Raw genomic sequence first — 23,413 nt, 5'->3', positions numbered from 1 at the left:
TTCTACTATAATACAATAATAATTATCACATAATTCAGATTAATTTATAGTCATTATGATGACAATGGTTTGCTCTTTTGGAAACCAACCAAGCAATTATAAATTGATATACATCTAATTAAGTATCAATTTTGTTTATAATAATACCATTTACATGAAACTAACTAGATTGTTGTATATGGAAGCAAAGGTTAATCATGTTATGTGAAGAAATACAGAATTAATTGCTATGTAACCTGGATTTAAATGTCATTTGTAACAGTTTCTTATATCAGATATCACCAGCAATAATAAACAATTATTAGATTCAATATTTTGGGAAGGTCTTTAATAGCAATTAAGCATTATTTGGTGGTCTCTCCTGGGCTATGGCTATTCGTCTTTTCTTTTTCACTGTTTTTTTTTCAATGTTTGCTTTTTAACGTAATGTTTTGTATGCCCGAACTATTATTAAAAAAAATTGAATGACATAATCCCCAATTTTTCAGTATTTACAAGCATGTTTCCCAGTACTTAGAAGACAATTTTCCAGCACTTAAAAGAAATGTGCCAGGAAATATTGTTATTAGTAATACTAAAAAGGAGAATTATGCCAGCATTTGAAAGAGAATTTGCAACTACTTCCAAAGACAGATTTATTAACACTGTACGGAAATGTGCGATATAGCATTCTTGGAGTTTTTCATATTCTAGGAAGGGGTTGAAATTTTTATACCTCCATGGTTGAAATAGATATCACTAAATCAGTATTTTTAGACGATGCAAGACGTCATTTACGAGCATTATTAACACGTAATAATCCTTCACTTCACCTGGCAATCTCATTAAAATCTACCACGTGTAATAACGACAGCAAAACTTTGGCACTTCACGTGTAAATGCAGTCACTATGAAATGATGCCACTGAATCTTGTATGCAATTTCTGTCTTGTCAAGTGAAATAGTAACTCAATAATTCAAAAATTATAATGACCAACATAATATAATGGTCTTTCAGCTAAATCAAAAAGCAATTATTGGATGAATGATAATTTATCATATATATTTTTAAATTTTGTTTAATTCAGCATATATTAATTTATTATGCCATAATTTTTTGCTTGTATAAAAAATAAATAAATAAAATATATCTTTCTAATTCTGCAATCCATGTCTTTAGTTATATTATATACAAATCCCTTCCTTTAATAGAGAAGGAGAGGAGATAGAATTAACGGAATCGGGAACGGAAGCGGGAACAGAACCTTAGTGTGCCTGTTCGAGAGAGGACAAAAGGATGAGAACAGCTGATTCCTAAGATATTAGACTAAATAATAGATATTTAAAACATAATCACATTATACATTGAAGTAATGTAAAGACCAAACAATTCTGACAAACAAAATCAAAACAAAATTGGGTTTTATGTCTCATTCTGTACACCCCTGTTATTTTTATTGATTTTATTCAGTACCACCATTACATACACAAAATACAAGCAAACAATGACAGGGAAGACAAGGACATGATACAAAGGATGACCCAAAAAAGGTAAAAATGAAACCATATTTCCGTTGGGGTCCTTGGCGAATACAAAACACAGAAGTAAAAAATCAGCAGGATAAAAAACGGCAATACCAAACAAAGAGATTGTTAGGTATTGAAATATTAAATAAAATAAATAAATAAATTGAATGGGTGTTTCTAAATTTCAACATTATCCAACTCACAAATTATCAACAGAAACAGAAATAAAATACAGTTATGCTATGTATATATGTCTGCTGTTGTCAAAGTTCACTTCCTAAAATGTATGTTGAAACATCCCATACACTTTGTAACTAAATTGCAAAAGTGCCAATTGTAAAGCACTTTAATACAAACGCAGACTTTAGCTTTCATCAGATTTATGAGTGTCTTGAAGCTTTATTGTAAACATAATAAATTTTGACACAAAACATTATTAAAATATTTAAAAAAAATAATTTTCAATAATTTAGATTAAATATTACATGTATATTTTGCATTTGAAACTTTATATTTAATTATAGAAAATAATACTAATTGGATAATAAAGTGATATTCACCTAGCATTGAATACATTTTCAAAAACATTTTAAATAAAATACTATCCCTATAATCTATATACTCATTAAATTGCAATGTTAAAACAATGAATTGCTCAATCATTTTGTGCTGTTTACAAGAATTACTATGTCAAATTTACAATACTATTTGTTTTCAATATAACATTTAGCATTCAGATGCGTAAAATAATTTATTCTATTCTCAGGGGTTTAGGCAGAAAAACGTAACAGGCCGTCCAAAATGGGAGCCCATCAGCTCAGGGCCACGCTCCCTCCTAAACTTAAGAAAAATAATAGAAAATTAAGATCTTTGGAGGGCATTTAAAGGTGTTTAAATGTTGGAATTTTGTCTTTACAAAGAAATAGTGTTGAATTAGGTATCACAAAGATATTTCAGTTATAGACATAAATTGCACACATCACGGCTATGGTTCACATGTTTTAGGCAAGCAGGTGCATCTTCATCTCTCGCCTTAGTCTAGTGTAAATTCTACTCTAGGTCCTCCAAATCGAGAGATAGGCCTAGACCTGCTGTATTTTGTTGAATATTAAAATTTAACTTGTGATGTTAACAACAAATCTTTACGGTATTTCATGGATTATAGGCCATGGGGTGAAGCTCAAAAGACGTCTAGAAAACGAATTCCGTTCCGATCTTTTCATAATAAAAAATTTAGGCCTACAATAGTTAAGTAATATGTATTGAATCAAATATAAAAAGTTCGACAAAAATATCTTCTGCAATTTTAAGAAAATTACCGTTTTATTACGCTCGTAGGCTACTAGTCGTCGGAAAACACACCGCGATACAGCGGGGTAGAAGCACGTCGCGATCATATTTATTGTAAACATAATAAATTTTGACACAAAACATTATTAAAATATTTTTAAAAAACTTGTTAAAAAAGAAAATTTATTTTCAATAATTTAGATTAAATATTACATGTATATTTTACATTTGAAACTTTATATTTAATTATAGAAAATAATACTAATTGGATGATTAATAAAGTGATATTCACCTAGCATTGAAAACATTTTCAAAAACATTTTAAATAAAATACTATCACTATAATTTATATACTCATTAAACTGCAATGTTAAAACAATGAATTGCTCAATCACTTTGTGCTGTTTACAAGAATTACTATGTCAAATTTACAGTACTATTTGTTTTCAATATGACATTTATGATTTAGCATTCAGATGCGTAAATTTATTCTATTCTCAGGGGTTTAGGCAGAAAAACGTAGCAGGCCGTCCAAAATGGGAGCCCATCAGCTCAGGGCCACGCCCCCTCCCAAACTTAAGAAAAATAATAGAAAATTAAGATCTTTGGAGGGCATTTAAAGGTGTTTAAATGTTGGAATTTTGTCTTTACAAAGAAATAGTGTTGAATATAGCTATCACAAAGATATAGATGTGTATAAGAGACAGTTTTCACTGTTTGCTTTTTAACGTAACGTTTTGAAATGTTTTGTATGCCCGAACTATTATAAAAAAAAAATTGAATGACATAATCCCCAAATTTTTAAGTATTTACAAGCATGTTTTCAAGTACCTAGAAGACAATTTTCCAGCACTTAGAAGAAATGTGCCAGGAAATATTGTTATTAGTATTACTAGAAAGGAGAATTATGCCAGCATTTGAAAGAGAATTTGCAACTACTTGCAAAAACAGATTTATTAACACTGTACGGAAATGTGCGATATAGCATTCTTGGAGTTTTCATATTCTAGGAAGGGGTTGAAATTTTTATACCTCCATGGTTGAAATAGATATCTTTGAAAGTGATTGGTTGCACTCTAGGGTATCACTAAAACAGTTGTATTTTTAGACGATGCAAGACGTCAGTTACGGGCATTACTAACATGTAATAATCCTTCACTTCACCTGGCAATCTCATTAAAATCTACCACGTATAATAACGACAGCAAAACTTTGGCACTTCACACGTAAATGCAGTCACTATGAAATGATGCCACTGAATCTTGTATGCAATTTGTCTTGTCGAGTGAAATAGTAACTCAATAATTCAAAAATTATAATGACCAACATAATATAATGGTCTTTCAGCTAAATCAAAAAGTAATTATTGGATGAATGATAATTTATCATATATATTTTAAAATTTTGTTTAATTCAGCATATATTAATTTATCATGCCATAATTTTTTCTTTGTATAAAAAATAAATAAATAAAATATATCTTTCTAATTCTGTAATCCATGTCTTTAGTTATATTTTGCTGTTATGGTTTACCCATGTTAAATATGAGTTTCCAAATGAGGGAAATAATCTTATAAATAATTTGAAAAATAAGTACAAAGCTACTCTTCTTCAATGGATAGAGAGAAAGGAACCATTCCTTGATAAAAATACAAACAGAACCTGTTCACTGAATAGGAAATGAAAGCAAATCCCTCCCTTTAATGGGGAAGGAGAGGCAATAGAGGGAACGGAAGCGGGAACAGAACCTTAGTGTGCCTGTTGGAGAGAGGACAAAAGGATGAGAACAGCTGATTCCTAAGATATTAGACTAAATAATGGATATTTAAAACATAATCACATTATACATTGAAATAATGTAAAGACCAAACAATTCTGACAAACAAAATCAAAACAAAATTGGGTTTTATGTCTCATTCTGTACACACCTATTATTTTTATTGATTTTATTCAGTACCACCATTACATACACAAAATACAAAGCAGGGAAAACAAGGACATGATACGAAGGATGACTCAAAAAAGGTAAAAATGAAACCATATTTCCGTTGGGGTCCTTGGCGAATACAAAACACGGAAGTAAAAAATCAGCAGGATAAAAAACGGCAATACCAAACAAAGAGATTGTTAGTTAGGTATTAAAATATTAAATTAAATAAATAAATAAATTGAATGGGTGTTTCTAAATTTCAACATTATCCAACTCACAAATTATCAACAGAAACAGAAATAAAATACAGTATGCTATGTATATATGTCAGCTGTTGTCAAAGTTCACTTCCTAAAATGTATGTTGAAACATCCCATACACTTTGTAACTAAATTGCAAAAGCGCCAATTGTAAAGCACTTTAATACAAACGCAGACTGTAGCTTTCATCAGATTTATGAGTGTCTTGAAGCTTTATTGTAAACATAATAAATTTTGACACAAAACATTATTAAAATATTTTTAAAAAACTTGTTAAAAAAGAAAATTTATTTTCAATAATTTAGATTAAATATTACATGTATATTTTACATTTGAAACTTTATATTTAATTATAGAAAATAATACTAATTGGATGATTAATAAAGTGATATTCACCTAGCATTGAAAACATTTTCAAAAACATTTTAAATAAAATACTATCACTATAATTTATATACTCATTAAACTGCAATGTTAAAACAATGAATTGCTCAATCACTTTGTGCTGTTTACAAGAATTACTATGTCAAATTTACAGTACTATTTGTTTTCAATATGACATTTATGATTTAGCATTCAGATGCGTAAATTTATTCTATTCTCAGGGGTTTAGGCAGAAAAACGTAGCAGGCCGTCCAAAATGGGAGCCCATCAGCTCAGGGCCACGCCCCCTCCCAAACTTAAGAAAAATAATAGAAAATTAAGATCTTTGGAGGGCATTTAAAGGTGTTTAAATGTTGGAATTTTGTCTTTACAAAGAAATAGTGTTGAATATAGCTATCACAAAGATATTTCAGTTATAGACATAGATTGCACACATCACGACTATGGTTCACATAATGTTTTAGGCATGCAGGTGCATCTTTATCTCTCACCTTTGTCTAGTGTAAATTCTACTCTAGGTCCTCCAAATCGAGAGATAGGCCTAGACCTGCTGTATTTTGTTGAATATTGCTTGTGACGTTAACAACAAATCTTTACGTTATTTCATGGATTAATTATAACCATAGAGTTAAGAACACCAACATACTGTATTATATTGGGAAACCGAATCTCAAGTATTTTACAGTACTGTATTTGCAGAGCCACACGCGCATGTGTTGTGGCCGACTCAAAACCGTCCATTTTCCAGCGCTGTATAAATGTTTTTCAACACGACACGATTTGTGTTGTTTGTGAACATTTCACTGGGTAGGCAATGGTTAAGATTACATTTAGGGGAATCCCCACTGAATATTGGTATGAAAACAACGTACATTCAATCATTGGTTGTTTTTATCAAACGCAAATATGATTTACTTTAGTTCAATGTAACATTCCCTAGATTTAAAGAATATAAAGAATTCGCTAAAGGTAGACCAGGCCAAATTAGGTTAGGCCGAATTGATTAGGCCAAGCCGTTCAAGCCGTCACAATAAAACTGCCCGTCCTAAATAATTGTTGGTCGTCTAAAAGACTAAGCCTATGTTCTATACTTTATTGCACATGAAACTATTAATAATGTTGTATTCCTATTATTAATATTAATAGCAATTTCATATTGGTTATAAATTATACTCTGATGAGAAAAACAGATGCCGAACTGTCATAATCACCACTGCTTCACCTGAACAAGAGCATTAGTGTCATGTTAATAAAACAAGTCTTTAATATACTATAGTCCTCTACTTGTTTTATTTATTATTATAATATGGCACATCTTGTACTTCATCAAAAGTAAATCATTATCAAAACAATTATTTCTGTTCACAAAAATTACAGTACACGGAAAATTTTGGGCGTATATTTTAAATGTATTCTGTTTCAGCAAGAGTTTTGAGAAAGGTGAACGTAAAAAATTAGTATGTATGCACCCATACAGTTATGCATAATAAATGATGCAATTCTAATCTAATTTGTAATACACGTCCCAAGACATGGTCTGACGTCAAACTAAGATGAAAAGGAGACTGCAGATGGAGAATTCTATGATGTAGTACTTCGTAAGTTTAAACGTCATTTTCTCGTATTTGCAGAAGTTCTGACGGTCGAACTTTTTTTTGGTGCTTTTAAATATTATTATAATAATTATCATAATGAGTGAAAGTATTAGGAAAATTTCGGAACGGGACTGAACGTTAGGATTTTCACCCCATGGCCTATTAATTATAACCATAGAGTTAAGAACACCAACATACTGTATTATATTGGGGAACCGAATCTCAAGTATTTTACAGTACTGTAATTGCAGAGCCACACGCGCATGTGTTGTGAGCAACTCAGAACCGTCCATTTTCCAGTGCTGTATAAATGTTTTTTAACACGTCACAACGTGTGTCGTTTGTGAACTTTTCACCGGGTAGGCAATGGTTAAGCCTTACATTTAGAGGAATCCCCACCCAATATTGGTATGAAAACAAGTACATTCAATCATTGGTTGTTTTTATCAAACGGCAAATATGATTTACTTTAGTTTAATGTAACATTCGATAGACTTGAAGAATATAAAGAATTCGCTAAAGGTAGACCAGGCCAAATTAGGTTAGGCCGAATTGATTAGGCCAAGCCGTCACAGTAAAACTGCCCGTCCTAAATAATTGTTGGTCGTCTAAAAGACTAAGCCTATGTTCTATACTTTATTGCACATGAAACTATTAATATTGTTGTATTCCTATTATTAATATTAATAGCAATTTCATATTGGTTATAAATTATACTCTGATGAGAAAAACAGATGCCGAACTGTCATAATCACCACTGCTTCACCTGAACAAGAGCATTAGTGTCATGTTAATAAAACAAGTCTTTAATATACTATAGTCCTCTACTTGTTTTATTTATTATTATAATATGGCACATCTTGTACTTCATCAAAAGTAAATCATTATCAAAACAATTATTTCTGTTCACAAAAATTACAGTACACGGAAAATTTTGGGCGTATATTTTAAATGTATTCTGTTTCAGCAAGAGTTTTGAGAAAGGTGAACGTAAAAAATTAGTATGTATGCACCCATACAGTTATGCATAATAAATGATGCAATTCTAATCTAATTTGTAATACACGTCCCAAGACATGGTCTGACGTCAAACTAAGATGAAAAGGAGACTGCAGATGGAGAATTCTATGATGTAGTACAGGTAGTAATTTTCTATGAATTACTAGAAACTTCATTACAAACTAAAAATTAACAAATTTCTATGTAAATGAATTAAAAAAAAAAAAAATTACACTTTACTATCCACTACAGTTTGACGCAATGCAAATTAGATCAACGTAGACAGTACACATTTTAAACCAGGTAACAGTGGCATATCTACTAGGAACGTGGGTCGCTCTCCCCAACCCATGCACCCAGACACCAAAGTACTTTAAAATGACCTCATTTCACCTTTTTTGTCAGCTAGATCTCCCTCAATCCTTGAGTCCACCCTAACGTTTGCACCCTCCCCACTTCATCACCTACCCCATATGCGATGTTTATGTTTTACATGTTTATATATGCTTTTTGTTTTTTGTTTTTATTATTTAAAATTATTGTATTTTGATTTATGTAAATTTTAATTAAGGTTCTATTCTTAACCATGTTAAAAATAACTGGACTGGGAGGCCAGTACTTTTTTATTCCAGTCAAAAAGAATAATAAATAAATAAATAAAATAATACTCTTAGATACGCCACTAAAGAAAAATGTAGGGCAGGTTTGGATTAGGATGTCTTGACAGGTAGTCAAATTTCAAGTTGTTGAATACTTTAGGAAATATCTGGCAATACAAAATGCAACTACCAAAAACAATCAGACCAAATTTATGATTGAATTACACATACAGGCATTTGCTGAGTTCTGTCTGCTTCTTGAAAAGTTAAATCCAGTCATTTTTTTTTTTATATAGTGAAAAGACTTGCAACTGGACAGAAATATCAAGCTTCATTACCTTTGGCGCCATTGCTGACTGCACAAAATATAGGATATTTGATGCGTTTAACAAATAAACCACAAACAGAAGATTATGTTAATGTATCAACCAAATTTATAATGCAAATTGCTTGCAGATGATATTACGATTCTATACTTTAAAATTAAAATCTTTTCTTTACATTACTTTTGTCAATTTCTTTATAAAAGTCAGATGTGTGCGGCTACAGCAATTCAATGAAGATTGAAAATTCAGTTGAGTTTTAAAATAATTATAGGCCTACATGTATTCGAATTATTACAAATTATACATTATTCATGAAGGCCATTCTCTACAATTATAAGTAATACTAATTAATTCAAACTGCTTAATGCATGCCAGAAATTTCCAAATACATGAGATTTAAATTCTTATAAATTTAGGTCTAGGACCTGTATAGCAATTTTAACAATATTCATAAAATCTTTAATTAGCAAGTAGGCACCGTAATTTCTTTTACTCGATGTGAGAGGCGAAAGATCTATCAATGAACTGGATGGGTCACTCTCATAAAGATTGTTTAATAAATAAACCACTGACAACATTGATTCAACATCTTATTCTAGTGCCACAAGACTATAAATGTCAAGGGCAATATGTTCTGCCTGACCGCATCACAAGGCCACCCCCACCGTTGTCACGATTGCCACCACCAACAAAGAGCAGCAACGCCCTTTCGAGTCATATAACTTACGCAACGTTATAGCGAATAAATCAATACATATTTCCAGACGAACTAATTTTAATTTGTCAAATTTATAACTATCATAATAATTGCTTTGATTACAAATGACTGAATAAGTAAATATTGTAGTGTGGATGTTATTGAAAATTCAATGAAATACACCTTGTAAAGTCACCGCTTGGGAATGGTAAATAAAATCATAACCAATTAATTCAACATTTATTCCAAGTTTGAGCGGTACCAAAACTGTATGCTATTTATTCTCTTTTTTTCATTTCATTGTCTAACTAGAACACAACATGAGACAGTCACTAATGAGTACATCAGTCCTAATAGGTTCATGTTCTTTATCACAAATTAAGCAGAAAATCGTTTTTTATGTCTGACTCTTCTGATGTTGTACTATTAACAGTAACATTTTCATACCATTTACAACAGTTTCGTTATAAAGTGTGCTTTTTGACACAGCTTTGTAAGTCAATGCAACTACAAAAAGAGTTAAAAAATATTTAGTTTGGCTCTCTCAGCATGCTTGATCCATTCAAAAGAAAGGCGTTATGCATATTAACTCAAGATTACCGCAACACTCGGTTGGTATGACTAGAACACAAAATGAGAAAGTCACTGGTGATGAGTGGAATCTTTCCTAGGTTCATGTTGTTAATTAAACACAAAATCTAGTAACACTTTCATATTATTTACAACAGTTTCTTTTTAAGTGTACTTTTTTACAAAGCTTTGCAGGTCAATATAAGTACAAAAAGAATTTTAAAATATTTAGTTAATCTCAGCTTTATTTATACTATATTCTTCACCCAAATCTAAACAATATAAAATACTAACAATAGGATGGGAGATAATCAACATAAAGCTCCATATCAGAAGATGATTATTTACAAAAAGGTCATAAACTGACATAGAAAAATTGAAGGTGAATGGATTACAGTAAGTGTGCCGCAGGATCTTTTCCACAAAAACAAGTTCTTGTTTTTATAATTCTACTGAAGAACACTAAATTTACAAATAGAGGCCTACAGTCTTTTGTTGAAAAGAACTAGTGTGATAATTACCTTAGACCTTTGGATATCCTAGGTTAAGGTTACTGTACATTCTTCCTTTGTGTGGTATTGAATGATACAAATAAAACTGCTTTTTAAATAAATAGTCAAATCTGATTTTGATCATATGGCGCACCTAGTAATTACATCCTACCTCTACTCAATTTGTGACAGTTTACAACCAAGTATTGCTAATTTTTAATATAGGAGTACAAATCCAGATTTCCAAAAACTGGTGAAAAATAAGAAAACATACTATAGCAACTTTTGCAGAATCTAATAAAACTGCTCAATCAAAATGACAGAAAAGAGAAATAATGTTCATTTTTCCTTTTTCTCCAAAGACAGGAAAAAGGAAGAAGATGTATAGCAGCTATTTTTTTTCAGAATGTAATGAAACCGAGTCAAAATGACAAAGGAGCTGTAGATTCCAATTAAGGATCCACAACTGCCAGCCAGAGGAATTAATGATGATAAATTTACCTTAATCTCAATTCCTGTTTCTGAACTCGACTTGATGTTCTGTGACGCATGGTCTGTTTTTCACGTTTCTGAAGTTGGACAAAACTACGGCCAGCTCTATCGTACACACACCATATTGTTACCAAAACAAGGAGCACTACAATTCCATTAAAAATGACGATACCTAGAATAAAGAAAAGAAAATAACAACTTATCTTAATATGATAACACTGACGACACAAACAGACAAATGTTGCTACCAGCATATTATAACCATTGAAACGGCACTCTGCAAAATAAACAGCCCTGAATACCATACATTTCAAATGCATTTAATTCTTTGAAAATATGACAATGGTTAAACATAAAACATTATGATTGTGATAATCAAGTAGTTAACTAAGAAAAACATTTAAAAACTGTTAGAATGGATGATACATTAATATTTAACATAAAAAATAAATTGAAATGAAAATGTTTGTTGTAATCAATTCATTTCAACTATTATTTGCTCCAAAAGCCACTAATTATTAAAAAATAATCTTTGATCTTCAATCATGAATAGCAAAATATTTTGTTAATATGCAAATATCACAACAATCAATTTCATCCGAATGATAATATGAATTCAAAATTAAATTATAAAATATAAAGCAAAATAATATAAATCTATTCTTATAATGTAATGTACAATACATTCTAGCAGCATGAAATAGGTATTTATCAAATGAAAACAGAACACATACTGTTAAGTACCATGATTATTTGTTAAATGTAATAATTTTGCACAATATCCTATTCAGACTAATGTAGTACAATTGTAAAAAAATATATTAAAACAACTTACTTAAAGAGAATGACTTACAGTAAATCCAAACCTACTTTTTCCTTCAATAATAAATTAGTACAAATTGTCTCACAATTAGGCAACAAAATGTTCAAAGTTCAACAGAAATTGTTGTCTCTATTTACAAATCCATGAATAAAGCAGGTTTACCGATGGTGTGTCTATTCACCAATGCTGACTCGATGAACACCGGTCAAGGAATCACAGAGCTTTCAGACAATCCTCGTAATGATAATAGGCTAGTGATAGCACACTGATTTATACGCTCTACTGGAATTGGAATTAAAAAGCCTGTCTCTCTCCAGCCAAGTGCAACTTGCAGACTTTATCAATGGGATTTTATATCCACCTGAACAAAAACATATGAATCAGATTTCAAAAAGATATATTTGGGAGAAAAATGAGATGTTCCGGTGAATAAATTCTTGAGTTCAAATTACTGAGCTTGATGTTTTATTGTTTTTTGCTGGAATCTCTTCCTAAATGATGGAATTTATTTACCTGCATTATAAATTTGTTCATTCTAAAATCATAAAATTTTAAGGTATAATAATAAAGATTTTAAACTGATTTTTATATCAGATAATGATAAAAATCATAAAAATATTTCCATCATCTTTATTATTTTTATAAGTAAAATTATGGATAAAAATTTGTAACAACACAAATTTACGTTAAAGTTGATAGTTTTTGTCGCTTTAAAATGAGCAAGTTAATTTCAAAATTATGAATTTTTTTGCTTTTTTTAGAAGACAATACATATTTAAATATGAAAAGAAAAAAAAATAAATAGAATTTTAATTAAAGTAACTTATCTACTTTATTTGTGTATCAAAATGCGATGCAGTACAATAAAAGTGCACTCAATACTCATCACATCATCCTTCGCAACACCCTATTTTATGAGTACAGTAGGCTCATTAATCCAACTACAGTAACACTGACATGTTTTCTTTTTGTAATATACTGTACCTAACAATTGATTTATGTTTTGATTAATAACTTGTAAAAAGCTATACCTACAGTTCATTACTGCAAAATAGAAGATATCTTAGGGTCTCTGATTTCAAGTTAGTTACCGTACAATAAAAATATAAGAACAATATAATAAGAACATTGTTTAAAAAAAAAAGTTAACTTACCAATAACACTTTTCATAAATCAAACAAATATATCCTTAGCAAAGTACAATTAGCTCTACATTTTTATTAAATAGCAGAGCAGCACACAGTTTGTTAGATATTATGTACTACAAATTATTCAAAGGAGTACAGTACTGACATTAATAACATTTTGCTTTTATTACGTGATGGTGACTCCCTCAAGACTCCTCCTGCTTCTATGACTCATAATAGTTGATTGTTGGGTGGGATTAGTCATGGCATTGGCGTTAATGATGATGATATCATCATTCACACATATGATGTCAACATCACTCATGAAACAAATTAATTAAAAATTCATTAATAATTAATATTATAAATTAATAAATGATTACTTAATTGATATGAATTACTATAATCAATAATTGTATATATACTAAGTTTTGTTAAACCTGAACAATAGAATCTAATTTTTTTTAAATGAAATTAATTCATTAATTTTTACAATTAAAAAACAAAAATTCTTGACATTTTATAGTTTTACTTGCACATATATAAGTCAAAGGTCAAGGAAAATAACCAAATATTCTACACTATTACACTAATTATATATTACAAATATAGGATGTTTTGATGAACTTGAACGATATAATCTAATTACTTAAATTGAAAGTAGTTCATTAATTTTTACAATTGAAAAAAATGTCTTGCCATCTTATAGTTTTACTTGCACATGCATGTCAAAGGTCAATGAAAATAACTACATATTCTACACTATTACAGTACACATGTACATTCACAAATAGGGCGAATATTACATATATTTGACAATACAGGTTTTTACTTAACAGATGCCTAATACTAAAAATTTACACATAGGATAAATTTGGAAGTAGCTGTATACACAAATTAAATAAGCTACAGAAGTTGCAGCATTTTTTTTATAGGAAATATTTTTTGTTTAGTAAGTAATACAATTTGTTATTCTTCACCAGTAACCTTGATGCTTTGAATTGCATTAAGGAGATTTTGTAATCACAGTTTTTAAAATAACAGTTTTCAGCTATTTGTTAAAAGATAGAATGTCTACTTACTGATTACTTAAATAAAATCTTTGATACAATTAGCAAGTTCTCGTCTCTCTTTCTAGCAAACTCCTTTCAATTTAGAACTCAGATAAAAATGCATGATGCCACTTATGAAATCTTATAGCAGACGATACTGAGATGTTTACAGGTCACATACGCAGTGATAGCAGACGACGCTAATTTCACAATCCATGCATGATTACTTCTAAATCACAGTCATGCATAACTATAGATTAATGCCAAGAGGTAAATGGAAAGATTGTTATTAGACTTTTTACTGCATGGCTACAATAGTTCATGCTTGAACTTGATTTCATTTATTATATAATAAACTTAATTTATGGAAGTATTTTCATTACTGTATTACTAATTAAAATTATCATAATAAAAATTATAATAATAATATGTCGTTCTTATATAGCGCTTCATGCACAAAACCTCTAAGCACTTCACATTACTACCCTGTTCACTGGATCACATATTGAACACATACTGAATACCAAATTAAATTATTAAATTAAATTATATTATTATTCCATAATATTATAGCTAGTAATCAGCGCAGTTTTGTTGGAACCTACCAGTAACCCACTTGTACTCCTGGGTGGATAGAGGGAACTGCAGATACATTATATAATTATAACATTATATTAATTTATATAATAAAAATTTTAAACAATAACATTTTTAATGTTACAGAGATTACTGGAAGTGTCATGGATCTATGAAATTAAACAGCATACTTTTTTTTGTGATTAAGGAAGGACTTTGATGATTTGTGTATAAGCTACTACCAATATCAACAATTTTACTAAATGTGACTTTAATGTTCTAAAATGCTATAATTGTAATATTTTTATAAATTATTTTAAATGATGAAAATAGATGTTGACATGTTGATAGTGATGATTATGATGGTAATTAAAATGATGATGGTGGTAATGAAAACCTGATGATGATGATAAATATATAGCCTAATAATTGTACTTGATGACAACTAGGATGGCATCAACGGCAGGTGGTGGCGATGACGACGACAATGATTACAAAGATAGCAGTAGTGACAATGTTGATAGTGATGGTACTAAATATTTATTGAAATGATTATAATTATGAAGTCAGGGTGATTGATCACAAAAATATTGATTGTAAAAAGATAATTAAAATTACTAGGGTTTATATACCACTTATTCACTACTACTATAAAATATCTATAAACTATAATAAACATTGCCAGTATCAATCACCTATTTTCTCAGCTAACAAAGCATAGCAATACTATAGAGGGCAGTATAACAAATTCTTCTCATCTCACAAGTCAAACAGAACCTTGCTCATTCTTATAAATGCAGTCAAGTAGAAAGATGGCAAGTTGTTCATCTAGTTTGGACGCACATGGATACAAGCTCCCAGGCCCATCACTTTCCACTTCATGTTTCCATTAATCTTCTCCTACCATGAAATATCTCTAGATATTGTATGCTGCTGAAGTTATATCAATGAACTCCAAATGTAAAATTAAAATTAAACAAGAAATATTTCCTATAAAAATATGCCGCAACTTCTGTAGCTTATTCAATTTGTGTATACAGCTAAAATCAATTAGCATTAGACTTTCTATTTAATAAAATATTTTTTTTAACAAAGTGACTCATTTTGGATAACCACAGAATTTACCAGTGGAAGAATGTTGTTTATTTGATTTGTCTATGCTCCTATAACTCTATCACATTGAGAAAGATTACGGACATTATTCTATATTTAATTTTTCATGTTGTAAAATTAAATTATTGGCTTTCAATTGAAAAATCATCAGAAATGATTTCAACAATTTAATATTGTTTGTTATATTTTATATATCTGCATTATGAGGAATGAGTCATTTTATTGATCTGACAGTGACAATAAATTATTTCTGTGTCAATGTAATTGAATACAGCCAGGAAAAAAAAAACACAAAAACACACAAATACTTCCTGGGCATTGACACTTCAACATGAATAGAAATCAATCAAAATAATACAGAACGCTTTAGAGTAAACATATTGCTTGAATATACATAGGTCAAATCTTGCTTTACAGCCACTCTAGCCTGTCCACATACAGTGTACTGGTAATTGGTGCAGATTATGGAAGGGGTGAGGAATGAATTCTAATATTTTTATGGGAAAAAAGTAATTTTTCACAAATTTTTAAAACTTCAACACCTCAGCCTCAAATATGATCAGACTGAAGTGGGTAAGACTCCCTGGATATCATACTGCTTTTAGTTCTAAAGGCCTGTTTATGCTTGCAACGGTAACAACAAAAAGCAAGAAGCAATTATTCATATAGAAAATACAAGAAATAAGAAGTTTTATATCTTGTATACTATGAAATTTAAAATTGTTTTTAATATTTTTAAAATTTTAACCATGCTAGTACAATAAATTAATAGTGATACCCACATGCTATCATAATTGTCATCATAATCAAACATAACGTCCGTCGGAATGTAAGTACTATCTGGAAAAGAAGCCTATATATATTGTATAATTGAAAACCAAAACGATTTTATCGTTTTTCCATGATTATGATGTCATTTGAATTGATTTGTAAAAATATTTTGTTATCGTATACACGATAAATCGTTATCTAATCATCCTAGTGTAAAAATCTCTTTTTTTTTTTCTATATGAACAGTCGCTTTTAGCTTTTATCGTTATCCCCAACCAAACGAAAATCACAAAATTTACATAATAAAATATTATGATCACATTTTCAGAGTGAGTAATACAACTTGAGTTATTTACAGGCAGTTAAATATTCCTCGCCAGTTGTCCTGGAGCATATATAATGGCTGTTTTACAACAGTAATGCCGCTACTTTAACATTAACGTGTCTACAACTTACTCTATATACTTCAGTAAAATCACAATCAATGTATTTTTCCCAACTTTTTGTAATCTTATGCTAGTGAACAGTTCTAGACACAAATATTAATATAAATACAGCTACTTATATTGTGCAAAAAAAACTCTAAATTTTCACTTTAATGAATTAAAAATATTTTAGTTATTCAAATAAAAATAAATGTTATGTTATAATTTCATAACATTTTAGAAATTTGCTATGATTCATTTCTACTGTGTAACAAAAAATAATATACCATAAAACCTTGAATAGAAGCCCAATGGACTTAATATTGAGAAGATCCCATCTCGAATAGAAGCCTCCTCTTTATTTGCAAAAGTACAGCAATCTCGAAAAGAAGTCCATCTTGAAAAGAAGCCCATGGGCTTCTAACCAAGATAGTATAGGCTTCTTTTCCAGATAGTACTTACATTCCGACGGACGTTATGTTTGATTATGATGACAATTATGATAGCATGTGGGTATTACTATTAATTTATTGTACTAGCAAGGTTAAAATTTTAAAAATATTAAAAACAATTTCAAATTTCATAGTTCAAAAAATGTCATATAGCAGTAATTCCAAATATTTACAGCATTCATTTTTAAAAGAAGCACCCTCTTTTTGTGTGCAAAAGTAATCTCGAAAAGAAGCTCATCTCGAAAGGAAGTCCATCCAAGGTCTTAAAAAAAGCTCGGGCTTCTATTCAACGTTTTTGTACTGTTTTTTACTGAAGTTTTAAATTTAAAAACAATTTTTGAATTACGATTCAAAGTTTCATCCGAGTAATGACTTAACATTTTATAATGAATTATTTTAAACTGTACACTCACCTAATACAGCATTTCCAATTATTTTCCGTTCACAGTCATTGGATTTATGATAACATATACTACCAAGTATGATGAATCCTATCTGAGTAATGAATAACACTGAAAGACAAAAACAGAGAAAAAAATGTTACAAAAACATGTGATGTGGAATTATTATTGGATTATTTTAGTAGAAGTGTGAAGGTTAGTACTGTGTCATATGCGGTGGAGGCACCAGCAGGAAAGAGGGCAAAGGAGGACTAAGCTCCATCGGGCAGGCAGGCTGAGCTTTCTTTGACCAGGACTCATCAGATCAAAAAAGGATACATTTTTTAAAACAAATTTGTTGGTATAATACAGTATGGCAAAAGAGCCGGGGCTTAATCCCTTAGGCTCTGTAAGGGCTTAGCACCTCTAGACTCTACTGGTCTCTATCAATATACCAGCATATTTTGCAGGAACACAGAGTGGCAATGCACAAATTATGAACAAACTAGTCATGACTACCAACTAAGAAATGTATCACTATTAAAGCCAAATTGACATGAAAAACACACACTGACACACTTTGTCACTTAACAATTGCCAGGTTACATATAGTTTACGAAATACTCACATAATTCGGCCTGAAAACAAGGCACTGGAGGAAAAACTATTTTTTATATGTTCTATACAGAAAATGGGGAACGGTTAACAATATTCAGATTTTTTAATATTTAAGAACAGGGGGAAACCACCAAAGTTATTTTCTTCACATTAATTCCACATGCAACTATCAGGAAATAACTCCCAGAAGTAAAACCTTTATTGACTGATGGTACAATATTGGAAATCACATCAAAAGAACAAGTGGATTCATGTTTTGCACTTTGGAATTAAAGTTTCAACCAGTAGATGCAGTATGTTTTTTGAACATTCAAAATCTTGAACATTATGGACACAATAAGTACCAGTCCATCTGAATGGATGAGCAACACTAAGATTATGAAGGGATAAAATTGCTAAACTGGGCTGTACAACTTCTAGAGGTAATCACATTGCTGATAACAGGGCTGGACAAGTTGCAATGCTGAAAATTGCAAAAAAGAGAATTTCATGCTTCATGTAGGAAACAATAATAATCAATAATAATATAAATCCATAGAGTAGTCGGACATTACTGCTGCCCTCTCTCGAGTTCCTCGAGTTTACGATGTTTCCTCCTTTTCGGGTTTATGATGTTTAAACATCGTAAGAGTTGTAGCATGAAAAAAAACTCATTTAGTTTTGATGATTATTATAAATGTCAATTTACTGCATTAAAAGCTAATAACCTTACAGTAGGAGAAAACCACCTAAATAAACTGACTGCTTGGGTGATATTTCATTCTGGTCCTTTCCATGCCAGGCCTTGCACAACCTCTAAACTGTACCCAATGTACCCAAGCAGAATAAAAAGGAGAAAAAAACATGTAAACAGAAACTGAAAGTAAACTAACTGCAGTTGGTTAGTTACAAAGGACCAGGTGTACATAGCTCCAGTTTCTCCCCTTGTTACACTCTATTAATACATTATGCCTGCCGCATAATGATTAACATTATAGAGAAAATTCCACATGTTGAGTACTAATATTGGAAAGCTCTAATACCTTACCTGTTCCAAATCAAAAATGTGTCTGATTAAAACAGAATGTCTTACTTTCCAAGGAAGTGTGTTGTTGCAAACAACCAAGTACAAACTTATTAAAACTACTTCATACTCCGACTTGGCCAATAAGATGAATGCCTTAACATTTTATATTACATTCAGTTAGTTCAGGCAGGATGCTTAATATGCATTAATACAGATCACAAAACAACCGACAACCAGTGAAAATTACAGTATTTCAACAATGACTAAATATTAAGCAGTTCTTACGAACTGACGAACACATTCATTTAAAGAAATGATTTAATGAGGGGTGTAACAGAGCGGATTATGCCAGTACCTCTGAGGTCACAAACAAAATGAGCAAGAAAAACAGAGGGAAATTTGATAATTAGAGAAAGATTCTGGAAAATTAATCACATAACTAGTTGACCAGTAAATTGGATGAACAATGTCAAATGACTTGAAAGATATGGCCAATGATAGTGACGGCATACCAACAAATGTGGGGCAATATTTAACCTATTGGCCTTTGACCTAACTTGCGGTCATATAAAATAACAGAAACTATACAAGATGCAAAGGCACTATAAAGAAATATATTGTTTTGTTCCATAATACAACCTGAACCTGACTAAATACAGAATATTTATTATACATAATATAATAAATATCTAACAAATGTATGTAAACATGCACATGCACTGTAAATGTACGGCTCTGTGTTGAAAATAACAGGAAATTTGGCAGAAGGTCCAGGGAACTGCCTGCGGTCACTGTGGAGTGCATAGTACTGTATGGTCAGAACCTCGGGGGACACTCTCCTACTCTTTTCAAATAGTGTACCAAATTATTTTTGTGAATGTGCTATTCTACTGTAATATACACACAGGATCAACGGATGTCCCATCCACAGGACAATTTAATTAGAGCGAAGTGTTTTACCAAAAGTCACAAGCACACACACTAGTGGCACGTCTTTGAACCTTGCCCATCTCCCACCAATATTTAGTCCAGTTTGAAAAAACCCAGGAAACATACCAAAGACCAGCGGTTAGTTTAACTGAATGAACTGTACCCAGTAAAACTGACTAGGTTACTTTTACCGAGCTCAAAAGCCCAATGGGAACATGTGTCTTGGTTAAACTTCCTGAGTCAATCAAGCTTTACTCAAGGATGGATGTCATGGATTAGGCTCTCGACAGTTAATTTGGCTCGGCAGCTTTATACTAACTCGCCTTTCTTGAAGGATGAATGTTCAAAACTATATACAAAGGGTTCTACTGCAACCATCCACTTGCATACAAACATGACGTACTTAAGTGAAAAGTAAACTTACAAAAAAGGCTATTTAAAATATTACAGTATAATGTAAAAAAAAAAACTACATAGACTTCCTTTTACTTCCGAAGAGTGTGCTAAAGTTGCCCAATTCAATTGCTATACAGTACTGTGACAGTAGTGTACGTTTCATAACCGAACAAAGAAAACCCTAGACTGTCAATTTGTTTTGCTTTAAGAACCTTACTTCCATTCACTCACCTGGGAACTCCAACCTGTCATGCTCATTTGCTGTGAAAGCTCCAATCCACTCACCTGTCTGATTTACCTGTCTTTAGAACTCCCTAATACAGGACAATATCCTGACCCCAAGGTTTATATAAACTCATGCCCTTAATTTACCTGTCTTTAGAACTCCCTAATACAGGACAATATCCTGACCCCAATGTTTATATAAACTCATGCCCTTAATTTACATTTCCCACCAAATTTGTACGTGGCTACTATTATTTGAAATATTGTACAGCAGTCTATTCAATAGCCTTTTTCACTTTCTACTACTGTATGTTATTACTTATAATATTTAGATGAATAAACTTTATTTTTAAAAAAATTCATATTTTTATTGTGATTACACTATACTATGAAATTTGAAGTAAATACTGTACATGACACAAATAAAGATTAATTCTACTCTATATATACTGTAATTTGTATTTCTAAAGCACAGCATAACAGTTTCCATGCACTTAAATAAAATTAACATTTTTTTTTAAACCACACAACAATCTTTAAGATCAATGTAACTTGTAATGACTGTTATACTGTACACATCTCTCCTAGAGATAAATACCGTATTAGATAATACATTTGTAAGAATATATTGGCAACATTGGTATTTAAATCCAAGACTTTCAAATTACTGTTCGGATGGACTACCACCTGAGCTATGAGGTCAAGCTGGAATACTCACTCAAATTTTTTCATTACAGCAACAAATAAAACTAAGATGAAGACAAAAAGAATAATGATGTTGAGTACGTAGTTAAGTGGTAGCGGCAGTTTGGCGCAGCGGTTGAGGTTTGGGCTTTCAATCGTAAGGTCGGGATTTCGAGTCTCCGCTGTGCAGATTCGCTTGTGTCCTTAAGCAAGGTACTTTAGATACATTGTTTCAGTCCACCCAGCTGTATCAATGGGTACCAGCAAACTGCTGGGGACTAACCTGCGACGGACTAGTGTCCCGTCCAGGGGGAGTACAACTCTCATCCACTTCACACTACAGAAACTGACGATAAGCTCCAGCCCTATGAGCCCCAGTGGCTCAGGAAGTATTTAGTCTAAAGTACAGTAGGCCTACTGCAAAATTCAGTGGCTTCCAAGTATGAAAAATGTACTTAAAAATACAGTACAACTTAAAACTCAACCATTATTTGACTTCAAGAATACTAATATGAAGCATTATTGAATATTATTATTCAGTACAGTACATCCGACATAAACTATTTTTTTAAAATCTATTATATATTAAGACAGAAAGGACCATAATCAGATCGAACCCATGTACTTAGGGTTATAAGCCATCCACAACTCTATTAAATAATGATTATTGAGTGTACTTATCAGTCATTAATGATTAGCCATTAATGATTATTAATGATTAGTCATAATGATTATTGAGTGTACTTAGTCAGTCATTAATGATTAGATTTTCCCCCCAGTTACAGATTCACAAAGAATTCAAATGAAAAAAATTACGTCAATAAGATCAGTATGGTAAACTTATAATACACCTGATCAATACTACGCATTGACAGGTGTAAATTCCATAATGTGGATCTAACACCATCATAATGTCAACACTTTTAATTAATGCTATATTTTGCAAAGTGAAAATACAATTATTATAAACAGTACACACAAGTTTAATGCTAATGTTTTAAAGGGCATATTTAATAATGCACACATGTTAAATTCTAACTACAGTTAAAGGTTAAAAGTTTAAATATAACAAAGGAACATAGTAAGGTTTACAATTATTAAAAATACAGTAAAATATAAAATATTATATGGTAGAAACATTTTTTTTCAGTGATAAAAATGAAGACACCATTTGGAGATTCTTCTGGAAATATTATAGAATAGAAAATTAATTATAAATTAAAATTTTGTTTGTATTTCATTTTATTATATTTGGCATTACATAAAATACAACATATAATAAAATGTCATTCAGAAATAATAACAAAAAAAGAGATTAAAAATAAGAAACAGAGACATCACATTTTCCTAGTGTTTATTCTACCACTGAAATTGTGAAACAATACCTAATGATAATCATAATAATAATTAGGAATCTGCCCCCATCCATGCAGTACATAATTTTTCACAATTAGGAATGTGTCCCCTCACCTCACCAACCTCTCAGTAATGTAGAAAGGAATTTAACCTGAATATGTCCCACCATGTCATCCTCTAAATTGATATAATTAACGATGACAGCTCTAGTCATTGTACTCAAAGCTTTGCTTTGTATCAGCATATAAATTTATAGATTAAATTTACTAGGATAAAACAATGTAATGATAAAAGCTATGCTTACATTTCAAACTATGCTTTTATCTCAAAATTATAAGTG

General features: G+C 30.8%; 1 protein-coding gene across 11 annotated transcripts in view; it reads right to left on the bottom strand.

Annotated features, from left to right (window-relative positions):
• LOC117105097 (sn1-specific diacylglycerol lipase alpha-like) overlaps positions 1 to 23,413 on the bottom strand; it is a 57,248-nt gene that overhangs the window by 19,527 nt on the left and 14,308 nt on the right. For 5 of the 11 annotated variants that reach the window (XM_033246130.1, XM_033246131.1, XM_033246134.1 and 2 more), the window contains exons 3-4: positions 17,892 to 17,990; positions 11,149 to 11,311 (exon numbers count right to left, since the gene is read on the bottom strand). In XM_033246130.1, the coding sequence (XP_033102021.1) occupies positions 11,149 to 11,311; positions 17,892 to 17,990 (262 nt within the window). Of the gene's footprint in view, positions 1 to 11,148; positions 11,312 to 11,974; positions 12,324 to 13,116; positions 13,513 to 17,891; positions 17,991 to 19,503; positions 19,529 to 23,413 lie in introns of those variants that run through there. The other 6 variants (XM_033246137.1, XM_033246135.1, XM_033246138.1 and 3 more) reach the window with 6 other exon arrangements.

This window comes from Anneissia japonica, unplaced genomic scaffold (genome assembly GCF_011630105.1).
Source record: "Anneissia japonica isolate Jap-2015-1 unplaced genomic scaffold, ASM1163010v1 scaffold287834_len5846547_cov211, whole genome shotgun sequence".
In the NCBI taxonomy this organism is placed as follows: Eukaryota; Metazoa; Echinodermata; class Crinoidea; order Comatulida; family Comatulidae; genus Anneissia; species Anneissia japonica.
This window is presented reverse-complemented; position numbering and strand designations above follow the sequence as displayed.